The sequence below is a fragment of the Epinephelus moara genome, chromosome 12 (genome assembly GCF_006386435.1).
Source record: "Epinephelus moara isolate mb chromosome 12, YSFRI_EMoa_1.0, whole genome shotgun sequence".
Taxonomy (NCBI): Eukaryota; Metazoa; Chordata; class Actinopteri; order Perciformes; family Serranidae; genus Epinephelus; species Epinephelus moara.
Window position 1 is genome coordinate 17229146 of NC_065517.1, and position 15316 is coordinate 17244461.

A 15316-nucleotide genomic window follows, 5' to 3' on the forward strand; every position below is an offset into this window, starting at 1 on the left:
ATAGATTTTTTTAGACACTTGTGGGCAGCGAAGCAAACTGTTAACACCAAGCAAACACAAAGCAACATTAACATTCAATTAATGTCGTGTTTTTGTTCATTCGGCCCAACATTCTCTCCTTTTAGCTTTGTTTTGGTCTCTGCTAACTCTACAGGTCGATATCTGGCTCTTTAGCTGCTAAATGCTCCACTATATTTACCAGTATGTTGCTAACTTTGTCTGTCTGTCATGTGGTGCTGGGGAGGCAGTGTACAGAGGGATTATCAGAGTTCTTGCTGAAAACATCTGCCTGCAGCAGCTGGAAATGACGCTAATAAGAGCAGTGAGAGCGACTCAAAAGTAAAGCTGCAGGCCTGAAAACCAAAACAATAAGACGCTAAAATGCTCTATAGAAATGAAATGTGATTTTGTGTGGTTGTGTCACTACAAGCAACACTTTCATTTTACACACGGTCATTTGATCCATGGTGAACATAGAAGAACTGAAAAGTGCATCTTTAATTATTTTAGGGCAAGTCTCGAGTCCTGTTTTTGCAGGACATACAGTATGATACCTAGGTCTTTCAATGCATTACAGTATAGTACATTGCTATCCTAGGTAGTTATAGTATTAAAATAAATATTGATTTATCGATACATAGCGATTCTGAATACTCAAAACAGGTTCAATACTCATTTTACTCACCAGTACGTGCTGGTGTCTTGCTCTCTCTCTCATTGTTAATGTTTACTACAGTCATTCTGCTCTTCTGCCCAAAATATACACCTGTTGAGTTCAGTGATTGAAGCTAATAAAAAGCCTGTGACATTAATTGAAGTTTTACAGTATTTATATTTTGATGAAAAATTAAACTTGAATGCCTCAATGTCAGGTTTCCCTGTGGTATTGAAAATGGTATCTAATAACAATACATTCCAAGGTATTGTGTCGTAGATGGAGCTTCTATTATCGTGACAACACTAATACTAAGCGTGCCGTACATCAGTGGTTCTCAAATGATGCCAGTCCAGGTGTGCCGTGGGATTCTGTGATAACCACACATTATTATTACAATCCTCAACTGGGCCTATACAAAAAGGTATGAATGAATTTTTAATTGACTGTATCAGTATTTTGTATGCACCCATAAAGAGGTAAACTCTTGCTAAGAATTTTAATTTGATTTAATTTGTCACTGTTTGCGCATGGGAATTCTAAGTGTGTCATACATCAAAGCCCTGATTGGCAGCCAGTGTGAGGGATGATAGCATTTCAAAGGCGAAAGCAGTGAGTTGGACAATTGATCGCTTTATTATACTGAGCAAATTATAACAAAGCACCAGCAAAGACCTACCACCGAAACAAAAGAGAAAAAGTCAGTAGACAGTAACACAAAAGCTACCTGTCTTATGTTTTATTGTCTTATGTCATGATAGCAATGATCAAACACGTTAAAGAGGCTATTGTGCACAGATAAAAATACACATGTGCCTTGAGATTTTGGCTTCCCGGTTGGTGTTCCTTGGGCACAAAAGGTTTGAAAACCACCGCTGAACATTATCTGATCAATTTCATTTTATTCTAGAGTGATATGTTATTTTTATTCTGTTCAAAAACTCAAGTGGAGCAAAGCCTGCATCTCATTAAGTTTCAGAGCTGTCAAGTCATTCCCAAGGCCTCAATTTGTGACTTCTTTCAGCCTGAAATTGTGACACTTTTTTCTCAGTGTCTCTTTTTCGTAGTTTTTCCATTCCTGAATTGTTGGTCTAAGGAACGATAGATGGTATTCAGTGTTGTGAAGATTGTGCTACATGAATAAAATTTACTTGACTTGATGAAGTACCACAAAAATATACCATTAACAGGATAGGACCATTCTTCAAGCTTCTGCTGTCTTTAAAAAGTAAAAGTTAATCATTCATCATCATTAATGATGATGGGAAACTTTGGTCTTCTCGCTCTTGCCGTGCTTCCTTGTTGTATTGTTTCACTGTTGTTCACTGCGGCCTCACAACACCTCATGTTTCACCAGTCCAAAACCAGCCACGACCACCACACAGAGGCAATCAGAGACGATTGCACCATCAGCAATTGGTCAGAAAAGAGCAGACTTGCTTGCATTAACTTGAGATGACTGAATATTGTAGTGCTTTCTATCAGTAGCAGACCACCAGCTCTAATGGGCGCTAGCTCGAAATGAACAATCAGGGGTAAAAGATGTGGTCGGCTGCATGAGAGATTTTCTGCTCTTCAGCTCCATGTAATGTGTTTGTTGACACAGAGAGGTGGATAGTTGGAAACAGATGAAAAACCAGGGTGGGGCGTTATCTCTATGACTCTCTGAGCTCCCCTGTCATTACTGGAGCGCAGCCACCGGGCTGATGTGTTTTTGTTGTTATCAGTGTCTCGGGGCGGCCTCAGGGACAGCGTGTACCAACCCACCTCGTGTGTGGGCCTCCATAACACTGTCATGCTTATTCTACACCTTTGTGAGTGTCTTTAATGCGACATAAATATAAAATAATGCAGTAATCAAGAGATTGTATGCTGTTGGCAGTTGTGTATGGTATTTCTATGTTATGGTTCAGTTCAACAGCATATCTATAATGAGCTCTCTGGTAGCACGGCAGTTTGTTATGCTGGTGTAAGCACATGGTTCAAGGCTGGGAACTCTCCGCCCCTTCACCAGAAGCTGCAGTCCCTGCTGTCTTGAGTGACATGGGCAATATTTGCTCCTATTGACCTATTGATCCAGATCATAAGCTGGAGTCCAGCTGGAGTCGATGTGGGATTGAGTGTTTTTGTATTCATAGATGGAGCTGAAAGCAGGGGGTCAAACCATCTTCCATCAGATCTTGTTTTTCAAGAGTGTGCTTCTGAATTCACCAGAATCTATAGCTGACAGCAGACTGCAGTGAAAGTACACCACCTGTAACAGCCTGTAGTGTGTGATACTGACACACACACACACACACACACACACACACGATGTGGCTTTATATCTATCCACTGACCTTTGAACTCAGAGCTGTGTCTCTCCCTCCCAGAACAATAAAGACCATTGGATGCTGGCTCTAATGAAAGCCAGATAGTGTTTGTGACCTCTACCTCTGATACAATATAATGCAGGTTTTAAATTATGTATTATTTATGTGATTAATTGATGAATTGACCATTTGCAAGGAGGCGTGGGACGATATGAAAATGTCATGTCACAATTATCCTGGCCCAAATTATTCATGATATTTCCCAATAATCATCAAAACATACTTAAAACTTAAAAGTAAAATGCAGTAAAACATACTGTTGTCACTTTACCTTATACATTTTGTTAAGGAAAATTTTCTTTTCAGCAGGGCTGCACTTAATCGAAATAGAATCAAGATCACAGCGTGGCCAAGTGCAATGTCTAAATTGCAGGAGCTGCAATTTTTTGATAAAAACAAAATGTTTAACAACATAACCATTGTAAATGAAGCATTGTGGTGCTACAGACATGCCCTAGCATATAAATTATGTACCACATATAAGGGAACATGCTTGTTCGGTGTAGATAACTGCAAAAATCATCGTCTTTTATATTTTTTAGTGCAAATGAAATGCAGAAAGTACCATTTTCATTGAGATCGCAAGTCATATCGCAATCTCATTATCTATTTTTCACAGTATATTTTTAAGCAATATCACACTCGAGCTCGTGATGTTGTACTGTGATATCGTCACGGCTATGATTCGGTCATAGGCACGAGGCCTGACAGAATCACAGCCGTGACGATATCACAGTACAACATCACGAGCTCGAGTGTGATATTGCTTTTATACAACAGTTCAACAGTTAAATAAGCAAGGCTGATTAAGAAATGTTGAAAAATGAGGACAAAATAGATAATTTAAGCATTTTATTTGTCTTCCGCCAACAAAAATAGTTCCCTCAGGACTCCGCTGTCACCGTTGCTATGTAACGCAGACATGGTGCGCCAGGCACTTACTCTTTATACACATTTATCTGCACGTTTCCATTAATTGTGCAGCCGGTGAAATAAGTCTCTGGTGACTGCATGGTGGACTGTCGCTTCACAGGCACAGCCGACTCTGCCTTCTGATCTGACAGTATGTTGCTTTTCTCCAAGTCATTGAGCTCCGCTGATGAAACACTGACAAACCTGGATGTGTGCTCAGATGGATTCAGCTTCTCCTCTCCCTCATCTTCCTCTGATGACCATTCATAGTTCAATTCAAAACTTATTTTAGGAAATAAATCCATATTTTTGGCTGTTTGACAGTGGATGAATTAATTAGCCTACAACGCAACTGCTGACCTAACTGACACTAACCGTCAGTTTTGATTTGATTGTTGATTGCAATCAGCTGTGAGGCGGAGTGATACATACACAGTGAAATAACCGTGATGTTGTACTCCAGTATCATCACGGTTTTACTGTCTCTCGACCAATCAGATTGCAGGGCCGGAACTAACTGTTGTATAATATTGCATATCAGTCAACTCTAATTTTGACTGTTTAATTAAAGCAATCCACTATTAAAATTGTGCACTGCTCCATTCTTAGTTGCAAGTGATGAAAAATAATACTAAGTGAAGTAATGTATTACATTTTTCATTATATTAAACACAGAAATTAACTTGTACTTGATGTATTCATTCAGTAACTACTGTAATCAGTCTATCACGTAATTGAAATTGTCAACTACTCGGTTATTGACTGATAGTTTCAACATTACTACACTGATTGTGTAGGAGAAGCCTGTAAGTACGTAGTGTTACTCATTTAGCAATGTCACACTTTATACCTGCACTTACTCTTAAGTGGATTGCTAAAAGCGTTTCACTTATTTGAGCAGTGTCAGTTCAATTTTTCACTGACGCTTCGAGAGAGCTGCATCAGGGTAATGATTAGATTTCATTCTCATGACAAGATGCAAAAAAAGATTTTCTGAATAAGACCAAAATATACACTGCGACACGTATAATGCTTTTATTCCTCAGGCTGTTTTACCTGATTCTGGCGCGGGCCTTTAATTCCAGATAAAATAAGTCTGAATGAGATAACATACAATGATACTTGAAACAATATTGTGCTGTCAACATTGTGGCAGCTGTTTGGGTAAGACCCTTTCCTGTTACAGCATGACAACGCCCCTGTTCACAAAGCCAGGCCCATAATGTGGTTTGGTGTGGGAGACTTGTCTGCACAAAGCTGTGACCTCATCCCCACCCAACACCTTTAAAAAGAACTTACTTAGACTTAACTTAGACATTATCACCCCCAACTTCAGTCAACCTCTCCCTGCAACCAAGTTCCAAAATCAGCTGATTAATGTCCATGGCTTTGTGGTAAGATGTCCAGCAGTCACATAAAGGTGACCATAAAATGTATCTGTATTATGATCAGACAACATCATAGCTCAGAAGGCTACACTGACACCTAACCTAACTCCTGTACCTGTCTCTTCCCATCAGACATAGCTGTGGTGGAGATGACGGACGCCTTCCGCCAGCCCTCGCTCTTCTACCACCTTGGAGTCAGAGAGAGCTTCAGCATGGCCAACAACATCATCCTGTACTGCGACACTAACTCCGACTCCCTCCAGTCTCTGCAGGTACAGTGAGCCATCAGCATGAAGCAGAAACCAGGACAATCCTGCCCTCATCACTTTAACATATGTACCAGGCAATCACTTTGGTTCACAAAGGTGGTGATTAAAGGCTGTATTTAGGAAGGAGGCCAGGTGGAGGTGGGGGGGAGAAACAGGGGATTGACAGAAATGTAATTTGATGGCAGCAGCACATAAATGCATTGATAATTTGATGGAGGGAAATGCACTTATAAAACCATTTGGAAGTCGGCAGCAGCTGCGTGTAGTTGTGGGCGAGCAAAAAAAAATTAGGTCTCAGGGTGAAAATAGAGTTAACAGGAGACAGCTCTGTTTTCTGTTTTTCGATTAGCGATCAACCACTTTTCTGTTTATCCTCTGGATCCTTTTTTAGGCTATTTATTTATTTTGTTTTCAGTGGTGTTTCTGTGCTCTGCAGTTTAAGGTCACCTGTCAGTGATTCCAGTGTTTCCTTTTTAAAATTTATTTTTTTTGTTTTTCAAGGAATGCTTCACTCACAAAATGATCATTTGCTCACCTTAGTTTTGCTTGCATGCCTCTGTGAAGAATCCAAAAACGGAGAAAATTCTTGATGAACTGACGTAAAGGGGATTGTGTTTAACGACAGCTTGTGCAGTATAATCCAAGTCTCATTTAGGGGCCGTACACATGCTGCGTCTTTAACCGCCTGGAAAATGCGAAGTTGGACGCTTGGCGCTACTTTTGTGCTTATTTTGAGCCAGCTTTCATGAGGGCGGCGGCAGGTTGCATCTGAAGTCGCTAAGCAACCTTAACAGTCACCATATCATAGCCTATTTACCTGAAATCCTGAGTGCAGAGCTGATCTTCTTCCAGGCGCTGTTTATGTGTGTGGGCATATCGTCAGAGGGTAAGATAAAAAAGCTCTGACAGCTCTGCACCAAAATTATTGACTTTTCTGTGTTTACTACAGACTGATATTTACGGAAGAAGGAAAAGCTGTCATTTGGCTGTTATTGGTTGGTCCTCGTCACATGACGTGGTGCGAGCTGCTGCTTTTTAAAAGTTGAATTCTGTTCATCTCAGGGCACAGCCGTTGCGCCCTCAAGAATAGGCGCTCGGGAACACGAGCCGAGATGGCGTTACTCTGGCATTTGAGCGCACCTGCCACGCATCTACATTGAAAACAATGACTTTGAGGGCGCAAAAAACGCAGCATGTGTACGACCCCTTATCCATTCTTATGCTTCCCAAACGCATTTTTGCTAGAATGTTACGTTTAAAACACGCCATATAGGGCATCGGTGGCTTATAATTGAGCTGGCGCCCCATATACAAGGCTGTTCGACTCCAGCCTGTGGCCCTTTGCTGCATGTCACTCCCTGTCTCTCTCTCCCCCTTTCACACTTGACTGTCCTATCAATTAAAGGCAAAAGTGCCCCCAAAATTATCTTTAACAAAAAAAAAAAAAAAAAACACTTCCCTAAAACTCATGCATGGGCGAGTAGCAAGAACATGCGCTTGACCAGGCACGCTACTCGTTTGCAGAATTGTTGCAAATACGTAGTAAGGTTACTGAGCATACAACTGGATAAATGAGACTTGGATTATACTGCAGAGTTGTGGGAGAGTTTGCAAACAGATGTTTTAATATAGTTTTCCTGTTGTTTAACGTGGACCCCCTTTATTTCAATTCATAAAGAATTTTCTCTATTTTTGGATTCTTCGTTCACCGTGGAGGCATGCGAGAAAAACAATGTTTTCTTCATAAATTCAACATAACACAGAGTGAATAACTGATCACAAATTATCATTTTACTGGTGAAGTATTCCTTTAAACGTGTGTATCTTCAGGTGGTACTTTTTAATCTTAACCATGGAGATTTTAATTTGGGTCCTAACTGTTTGTCAGCTGGAAAATGGTAATGTAATGGAATTTGGCCCAAAAACATATGGAGCTTGATCCAGGTTTTGAAGGACTGCTCATCATTAAAAGATCCAAAACTACAGTACATATTCAATTTCTAACATGTTCAATTTTTTTAAATAATAAATTGGTGGAGGTGCTCAGCTGTGGTGATGATCATTACTCATGTCATCAGGTTGTTTTTTGTGGAGGTGGACCGCCTCCTGTAAAAAAGACCACCTCCACTAACTTCATAAAAGATGACACACTGTTATGAAACAAACCGTAACCTTCAAGGGAAGAAAACAGACACTGTTCTGTTGTAGCCATCTGTAATGGAGAGCGCCACAGCTTTTTTTTTTTCATATTAAAATGTCAGATTGTTGCTTTAACTGTGAACCTAAACTCTCACCCAGTCAGCTGAGTCAGCATATGACAACAGTGCGAGTCTTATAGCTCCTGTGTAGCAGACGAGGCGTAGTTCACACTGTCTGAAGCCAAGGCTGAACACATTTAAAAACTCCTGCTGTAGGCGACTTGTAGCAGAGGAACACTGAAGCCTTTATTGTAGGTATTTTGTGTAGTGAGTCTTCTGGCAACAGGGTTACCCAGCCAGCAACCTCACTGTGCAGTCAACATATAGAGCTGTTCAGCCCTCAGTGCAGATTAAATGCATTAAGTCAAGATAAACATGACATTTAAAACCAAATACATGGTTCAGCTCTATTATTTTTGCTTTTTATGATGTTAAAAATGCCACAGAGGCCCTGCCCTAATGCAAACTGTTAGGACCTTTCTCTTCCTGTGGTCTGCTGTGGTGCCCGTCCGCCTGGCGGGGCGGGCGGCAAGCTGCTCCCCACCCTGCCTGAAAAGACCACTTTTCTCTGGTGGTTTCCTCTGATCTCTATCAGGCCACTAAATTGTTGAAAGGGTGCTGTTTTAATGTTGGGAGTTAGCTTTAAATAGCTCTATTTAAAAGATACACCAAGCCCTAAAGAGACCATCATGTACTGGGTGTACCTGTGCTGGTCGTTTTTTTTTTTTTTTTCTAAAGTACAAAAGTACTGTTTATTCACTAAGGAAATAAGGCTGGAAGTGAAAGCCATCATGAGAAGAGTGTCCCTGCTGATTTAGATTGTAATGCATCCTAAAGGTCATCACAGCACTTGCATGAAAAGCTAATCGTCATATTCATGTTGTGCAAATACCCATTATTACTTTGTGTTCTTCAGCAACAGCCAGGTATTAGTGATGCTTTGTGCCGTAAGATGGATTGACTGCTCTTCGTTTTTAGTAGCTCCACTCACTGATTGTTTTATCTAATGTGTGTCAAGCAAGAGGACTACCAAAATAATTCCTACGTCTATGCTAAAAAATTGTGTGGTGCATGTAGAGTATATCAAGTGATGATTACCAACAACTTCAGAACTAAACATGTCTAACAACCAAAATCTTTTCAGACGAAGGTCCCTGAGTGAAATCTTATCAAATGGGGCTCTGTGACCTAATGTGTGTGTATCAGTTTAGAGGTCCTTGACATGAAAGGACTACTGCTGTAGCGTATCTATCTGACGCACAGCTGAAAACATTGGAACACCTGGTTAACGTGAAACAGTCATGGTTATGTTTCGGCAACAAAACTCCCTGAAGAATAGTATCATATATTTGGAAAATGAAACAGTGATTCCAGAGAGAAGCAGACAGAGGGGTCTGCAGTCTGTGTTTGAAGGATATATCCAGGATGTCAAACTGACTCAGCAGCAACAACAGGTTCAAAAGACAAAGATAGTTAGAAGCTAAAGCCGAACTATAGGCTACAGATCAGTGTAAAAGTGAACCACCACATCACTGCTGATCGCCACAGAAGACAATGAATATAAAGGGAAACTTTGCTAATATTGAACCAGCTGTGTGGCATCACAGTGTGTGCAGATGAATGGTCTTTGGCTTCACCTCTGTGCCGCTGCCAGCACCTGGACCTTAGATGCCAGACAAGCAGGGATCTCCGGGGGAAGTGAAACCATGTTCACCTGCACACACTGTGATTACACACAGCTGGTTGAATATCAGCAAAATTTCCCTGCTTCCCTTCACTGGTTCCTGTACAGCGGGGTTGGTCTTTTTATTACTGTTATAATCATTAACAAGCAAAAGCAGTATGTGTATACATACAGTAGGTTATATCTTCAGTAGCTAGCTAGCTAACCCTACACTTTTCAGGGTTTGATTTTGGAACAGGGAAGAAATGTATATCTTTTTTCAACCTCTCCAGGTAACGAGTATCATTAATACTAGCTCCAAAATCGCTAATTAATTGCTCCAAATCCACAAAACCAGCCTGAAAATGAAGTCAATGGAGCTGTGTTGTTGTCGGACCCTGGTCTAAGCCGGCGCAATGCTACGTTATGACTGGCTAGTCTGCGTCCGGGGACGAGACTTAGTGAAGGGTCAGTTGTGTATTGTAGCGTTAGAACAACACTGACTTTTGGTTTCACATTGATTGTAGGTGCATAAGTGACGTAACTTATGTTTAAACGTTGACTTTCAGTTTCACATGAGACACAAACTCCTGGGTGAAAGTCTGGTTTTGATTGACCCATATAGCCTACCTTCCCTCGCTCCTCCCCTACGCCGACTTTCTCGTTCTTTACTCTATGTCGGTTGCTCTCAGAGTCAAGTATCGCTGCAGATGGGTTTACATTGGAGTTAGTTGAAGCTCAGGGAATCTCATATAGATGCTAAAGGGTGCCACTGGCGTCAGTATCACATGCTGTGGGGTGAGAAAAAGAGGCAGTATTTGACAGCCTGTGAAGGTGAATGTGCTGGGCTAGTTCATGTTAAATAAAGCCTGCAAAGAGTGCTTCAAAGACAGGTAAAATAGATGCAGATTTTACTGATCAAACTCACTTTGACAAAATGCTTAAACACACTGCATCAAAATGGCCTAACAAACAACTAGCAAAATGCATATCCTTCCTCTTAAAACATTTGCAGCACTTGTTTTTTAAGTTTTGAAACCTATGTTGGTCACAGCTCTGGTGCTCTTGTTTCATTTTATTGGTGCGTGTCCTTTACGACACATTAGTGGCACTGTTACTACATCATGTGCTTTACAGTGTCAGAGCTCTTTATCAGAAACATTATCAGATATTAAACAAGCAGCCGTTGAAATAAAATGTTACACTCTCAGGTGTGATGTATGAATTTTAGTAAAACTGATATGTATTCTGTTGTTTTTATTCAGTGTCAAAAACAAAATGGGACCTAAGAGAAATATTCTTGTGTAATCTCTTAATGTATTTTTCTCTCCTTCTTCTTTCAGGAGATAATTTGCCAGAAGAACACTGTAAGTACACAGAGCAATTTTCTCTTTTTTTTTCTCCCTCGCCTTTGCCTTTCACACATTACTCACCCGTTGCTCACACATCACACATCTTATGTGGTGCAAAGAATATGTTTTTTTTTTTTTTTTTTTACAGCGTGCAGGGAGCACACTGCTTAACACATTATGTATCTCTCCTTGGTGTTATAAAGGTTTTCTCGTGTGCAGCCCACTTTTGCTGAGATACCGTGATAAATGTCAGGCTTCACGGAAATGTAAAATGACAACATCTCCTCCATTTTCAGGATGTTTTTTTCAGGTGTCAGCTGTTTATTGAGTTACAGTGACCGCATGGGCTTGGGCTGCATAAAAAAGGCAGAGGCATTTTGAAAATTTGACTTGCAAACACTGCAGCATTCAAATGAGGTGCTGCCATAAAGCTAAGGAAATCCTGTTCTTAACTGGCTCATGTCACGTAGGTCCTAAAATCTAAATTTGATTTAGACTCACCCACTGAAACACATTGGATATTAATTTATACATTTTAAGTGAAGCCAGTACAAATGTGTGTGCAGCTGTGCATTATTTACTATTTTGTGGCTCTGACTATGTGCTGGATACAGTTTGTAGAGAACAAAGCCACTAGTGTTGTCATTATAAACCACCTATGAGCTCTGTTGCAGTAAAGTCATTGCTACATCAGTGATTTTTTTTTTTTCATTAATAATTAATCTAACAATTATTTCTTTCAGTTTTTGGCAGTTTATATTTAACAAATTGTAAAAAAAAAAAAAAAAAAAAGGCAAAAATTCTTCAACGTGCTTGTTTTGTCCAATTAACAGCCCAAATCTCAAAATAACTGAATTTACAGTAACATAAAACAGAGAGAAGCAGCAAATCATCTCATTTGTGAAGCTTGAAGCAACAAATGTTTGGCATTTTTGCTTGATAAATACACAAAACAATTAATAGCTTATCAAAATTGCTGTTGATTAATTTTCTGTTGACTGACTTATTGAGAAGTCGACTAACTCAGCACCAGAACAAAGTGCGATTAAGGCAGAAGCAGGATCAGACTGATTGTTGTCCAGGAGTCCGTGTTCAGGACTCAGATGAAAGGCTTAGCTCTCCTAAGTGGCTTTTCAGGGAAGAAGCAGGTAGTTCTATGCTGCATGAAACGTACTGATCTCTGACTTGTACTGTGAGAGGACAGCTGATTGTCACTCATGAGAGTGTGAGCTCACTGATGTCTCCAGGGTGCACTCACTGTCTTTCATCTGTCTCTGTCTTGCTTCTATTAGGGCACTTTACTGCCCTCTACTCTGGGGCCTGTGCTCTTAACCCGCTGGTGAAAGTGCACTTAAAGAAGGCAGAGGTTTTGATGAGTTTTTGACCTTTTCCATCCCTCTTTCTGTAGCTATTTTCTCTGCATGTGCCATTAATAAGGATTAAAGATATATGAGCAAGCTAACTTAGCTAACCGCCAGCACCTACCTGTCCAACAGGAAACAGGCCAATTCTGCATCTCTCTTCATCCCCATCCTCTCCTTTAGTGCTAGCCAGCAAAAGTGAAACTGAAAGCCAACCCCAGATTCAGTCTCATTTTGGAAGAGCTTTTTCGAATTGGTTTGTCACCTCACTATAGTTGCATTTTTGTCTGCGCTGTGGCCGCCATTTTCATTGCTTCCTTTTGGATGCGTGCTGCTTACGGTCTGGCACCTGGTTGTTACCTTTTTACAAAGTTCCAACCTCATCTGGACATGCCCGGGAAAGTCTCAGACAGAGTAAACTAAGAAGAAAATAAGAAAGTACAAGCAGAGAGCAGAGTCTCTGCAGATAAATACAACGCCACACACTTCTAGTGGGTCATAAGTAGCCTAATGATTGAGAGTGATAACTTCTGGATGAGTCTATATGTTGTTTTAAGGAAAATCCAAGTCAGCGTTCATTCCCATTGCCATGGTAGCACTAAATCTCTTTAGTTTGAAGGCCTAGACACACCAAACCGACATCAAAGAATGAGAGGTGACAAAGGCGACTGTTTCGTGGCCAAAAAGTTGCATTTTAACACACCGCAAAGACTACAGTCAACAGTCAATCAGCACGTACGTTCTGCACCTGCGTGAGAGGAAATAACTCTCCATACTAACAGGTGGCAGTTGTATGTATTTGCCGTTCAAAAAGGGAAACCACAAGACAGACAGGGCAGATTCAAGATGGTAATTAGCCAGTTGGGATGTTAGCAACACAAGACACAATTAGGAACTATTTCTGCTAAAGAGCTCAGTGGCTAAAAAAAAAATCTTGCCTAATATAACAAAGTCTGTTTTGATATCATGCCCTCTCTAGCCATTTGTTTTCTCTCCTCACTTTCATTTCTCTTCTCATGCACTCAGTTGAACTGTGATGTCTTTCACAGACAGTTTCTGCTGTCTCAGACACCAATAACATGCCGAATCAGCCGAAAAAAAGCCGCCAACAGTGTGGGATACAACACAAAAACTAGGGCGACAGACACTCGCCAATGGCTGACTGTCGGCTTGGTGCGTCAGGGCCTAATCATATTAATACAAAAACAACAAAGATCACAGGGAAACCACTTTAAAGATCCGCAGACCAGATGAGCAAGACACAAAGTCACGGACGTTAGTGTCAACTTTATAAAGCAGTAAGTAAATAATGTGCTCCTGTACCTTGTTAGAAATGCTCGGTTACTGCTCCTGTGTTTTTGCTCATATGTTGTTGCTTTTGGCAGGGCTAAAAAAAAGCCATAATCCTCCAAAGTCCTGAGATAGTGTGACTTCTAGCAGAGATCCACTTCAAAATGTGGAAAAACCGAAAGGCTCGACAGGCCTGCTGTGCCTAGTTACGGTTGCTAAACAGAAGCATGTGTTGCTAATTGCATTTAACTAAGTGCATTTAACTACCCACCATGATCGTGCAAATCCAGGTAATTAGCCTCTGTTGGTGTATATCCAATTACTGTAATTACGAGCACATTGCTTTGGCTGTGTTGGTGTAACTTCGCTGACTGTAGCTGCCCACAGATGGCTAAACCTGCAGCTCACAGGTACGTTCTACTCAGAGATGATATTAGTCATGAATACTTCCTCGATGGGTTAATGACTGGGCGAACAGTCATGTAAATTAAGTGCTAACATCAAGTTGCGGTCAGCTCTGTGTGTGTGTTTCTGTTAAGGTGAGTGAGTAGGCATGCAGCTCCAAATCCTCCTGTAGCTGCGAATGGACAGATGGACAGGCGAACAAAGCCAGATGACTCACTCGCTGAACAACTGACTCACTCGCAGTCACATTCACCAGATTCCCCCGTGAGCCAGCGCAGTCACATGTGTTTCGCTCGCAGCTGAGGAACCTGTTACCTGTAAGCGACTAGCGGAGGTCAGCTCCCAATGACCTGCAGCCGCTCTGAAATATGCATCATCCTGTGAAAACAAACCTGCCATGTGATCCCCACGACGGCACACACAGAGGAGCTAAATATAGCGTCAGGATTTTGCAACCTGTCTGCTAACACCTGACAGAAACAGGGGTCACTGGTTTATTTTTGTAAGGCATGCCCCGCCACTGCTGCAATTGGTGATGTCATAAACCGCTGTTGCACAGGAGGAAGTAGTTATCTGCGGGTAGATTTCATTGCTTCAATGCCGCACCTTCCTTTCACTTCCTTTTTTCTGTTTGGCAGTGAGAGCACGGCATTGTGTTTTTCTCAAAGAGGGTGCATGACAGAATATTAAAGCCGTCAGGATGCAGCTGGGTAGCAGCCCAACCGCCTTCAGACGCTCTCATGTTGTGTTTCACCACACATCTGACATTCTGGGAATAGCTCTCCTTGAAAAGACCTCGGCTGTTTCTCGAGGACGTCAATAGTGGATTTCCTTCCCCTCTCTCTCTCTCTCTCTGTCTCTCTCTCTTTCTCTCTCTCCCTGCTGTCTGCAAACACCACACGCACGTGTTTCCTCGTTGTTTATTCAGCAGTGGCAGGCCACCGCGACAAAAGCATCACGACCACTGCTGAAGAATAATGTGAAGTTAAAACAAACACAGACACAGAATACAGGAAATCTACCTCGAGACAAAACACAGATGTCAAGAGTTAGAGCTATAAGTAAATAAAACAGAACACTTTTAGTGCTACATCTGCAGCTAAAGCTGAAACACACATGAAACGAAATGCCACAGCTGCAGCAAATAACAGGGTAGAGCTTTGCACTTAGGTGAGCAGCGAGACTTGTGCTTTCTGCTGGTTTTCATGAGCACCACGCTGCATGAACAAGTGGAATTTGTGAGTGCACCGCAGTAAGTGTTTGCGGTTGCAAGAAGCATCTCCTAATGGGACTGCCAGCACTGATGCAGATCTCTCCTCCTGGCTGACGTCTGTTTAGGCTGCTTCAGTGAAGACTATGCAACACAAACACTATTGTCTGTGCGGACAGATCAGAGCTGAAGCCTCATGTCGTTACCCGAAATTGTCTCAAACAGGGGAAACAGCTCAGAC

General features: G+C 41.4%; 1 protein-coding gene across 1 annotated transcript in view; it reads left to right on the forward strand.

The window, feature by feature from the left end:
* map3k5 (mitogen-activated protein kinase kinase kinase 5) overlaps positions 1-15316 on the forward strand; it is a 105197-nt gene that overhangs the window by 23819 nt on the left and 66062 nt on the right. Inside the window, exons 2-3 of the mRNA XM_050059079.1 lie at positions 5460-5599; positions 10801-10824. Of these exons, the coding sequence (XP_049915036.1) occupies positions 5460-5599; positions 10801-10824 (164 nt within the window). The remainder of the gene's footprint in view (positions 1-5459; positions 5600-10800; positions 10825-15316) is intronic.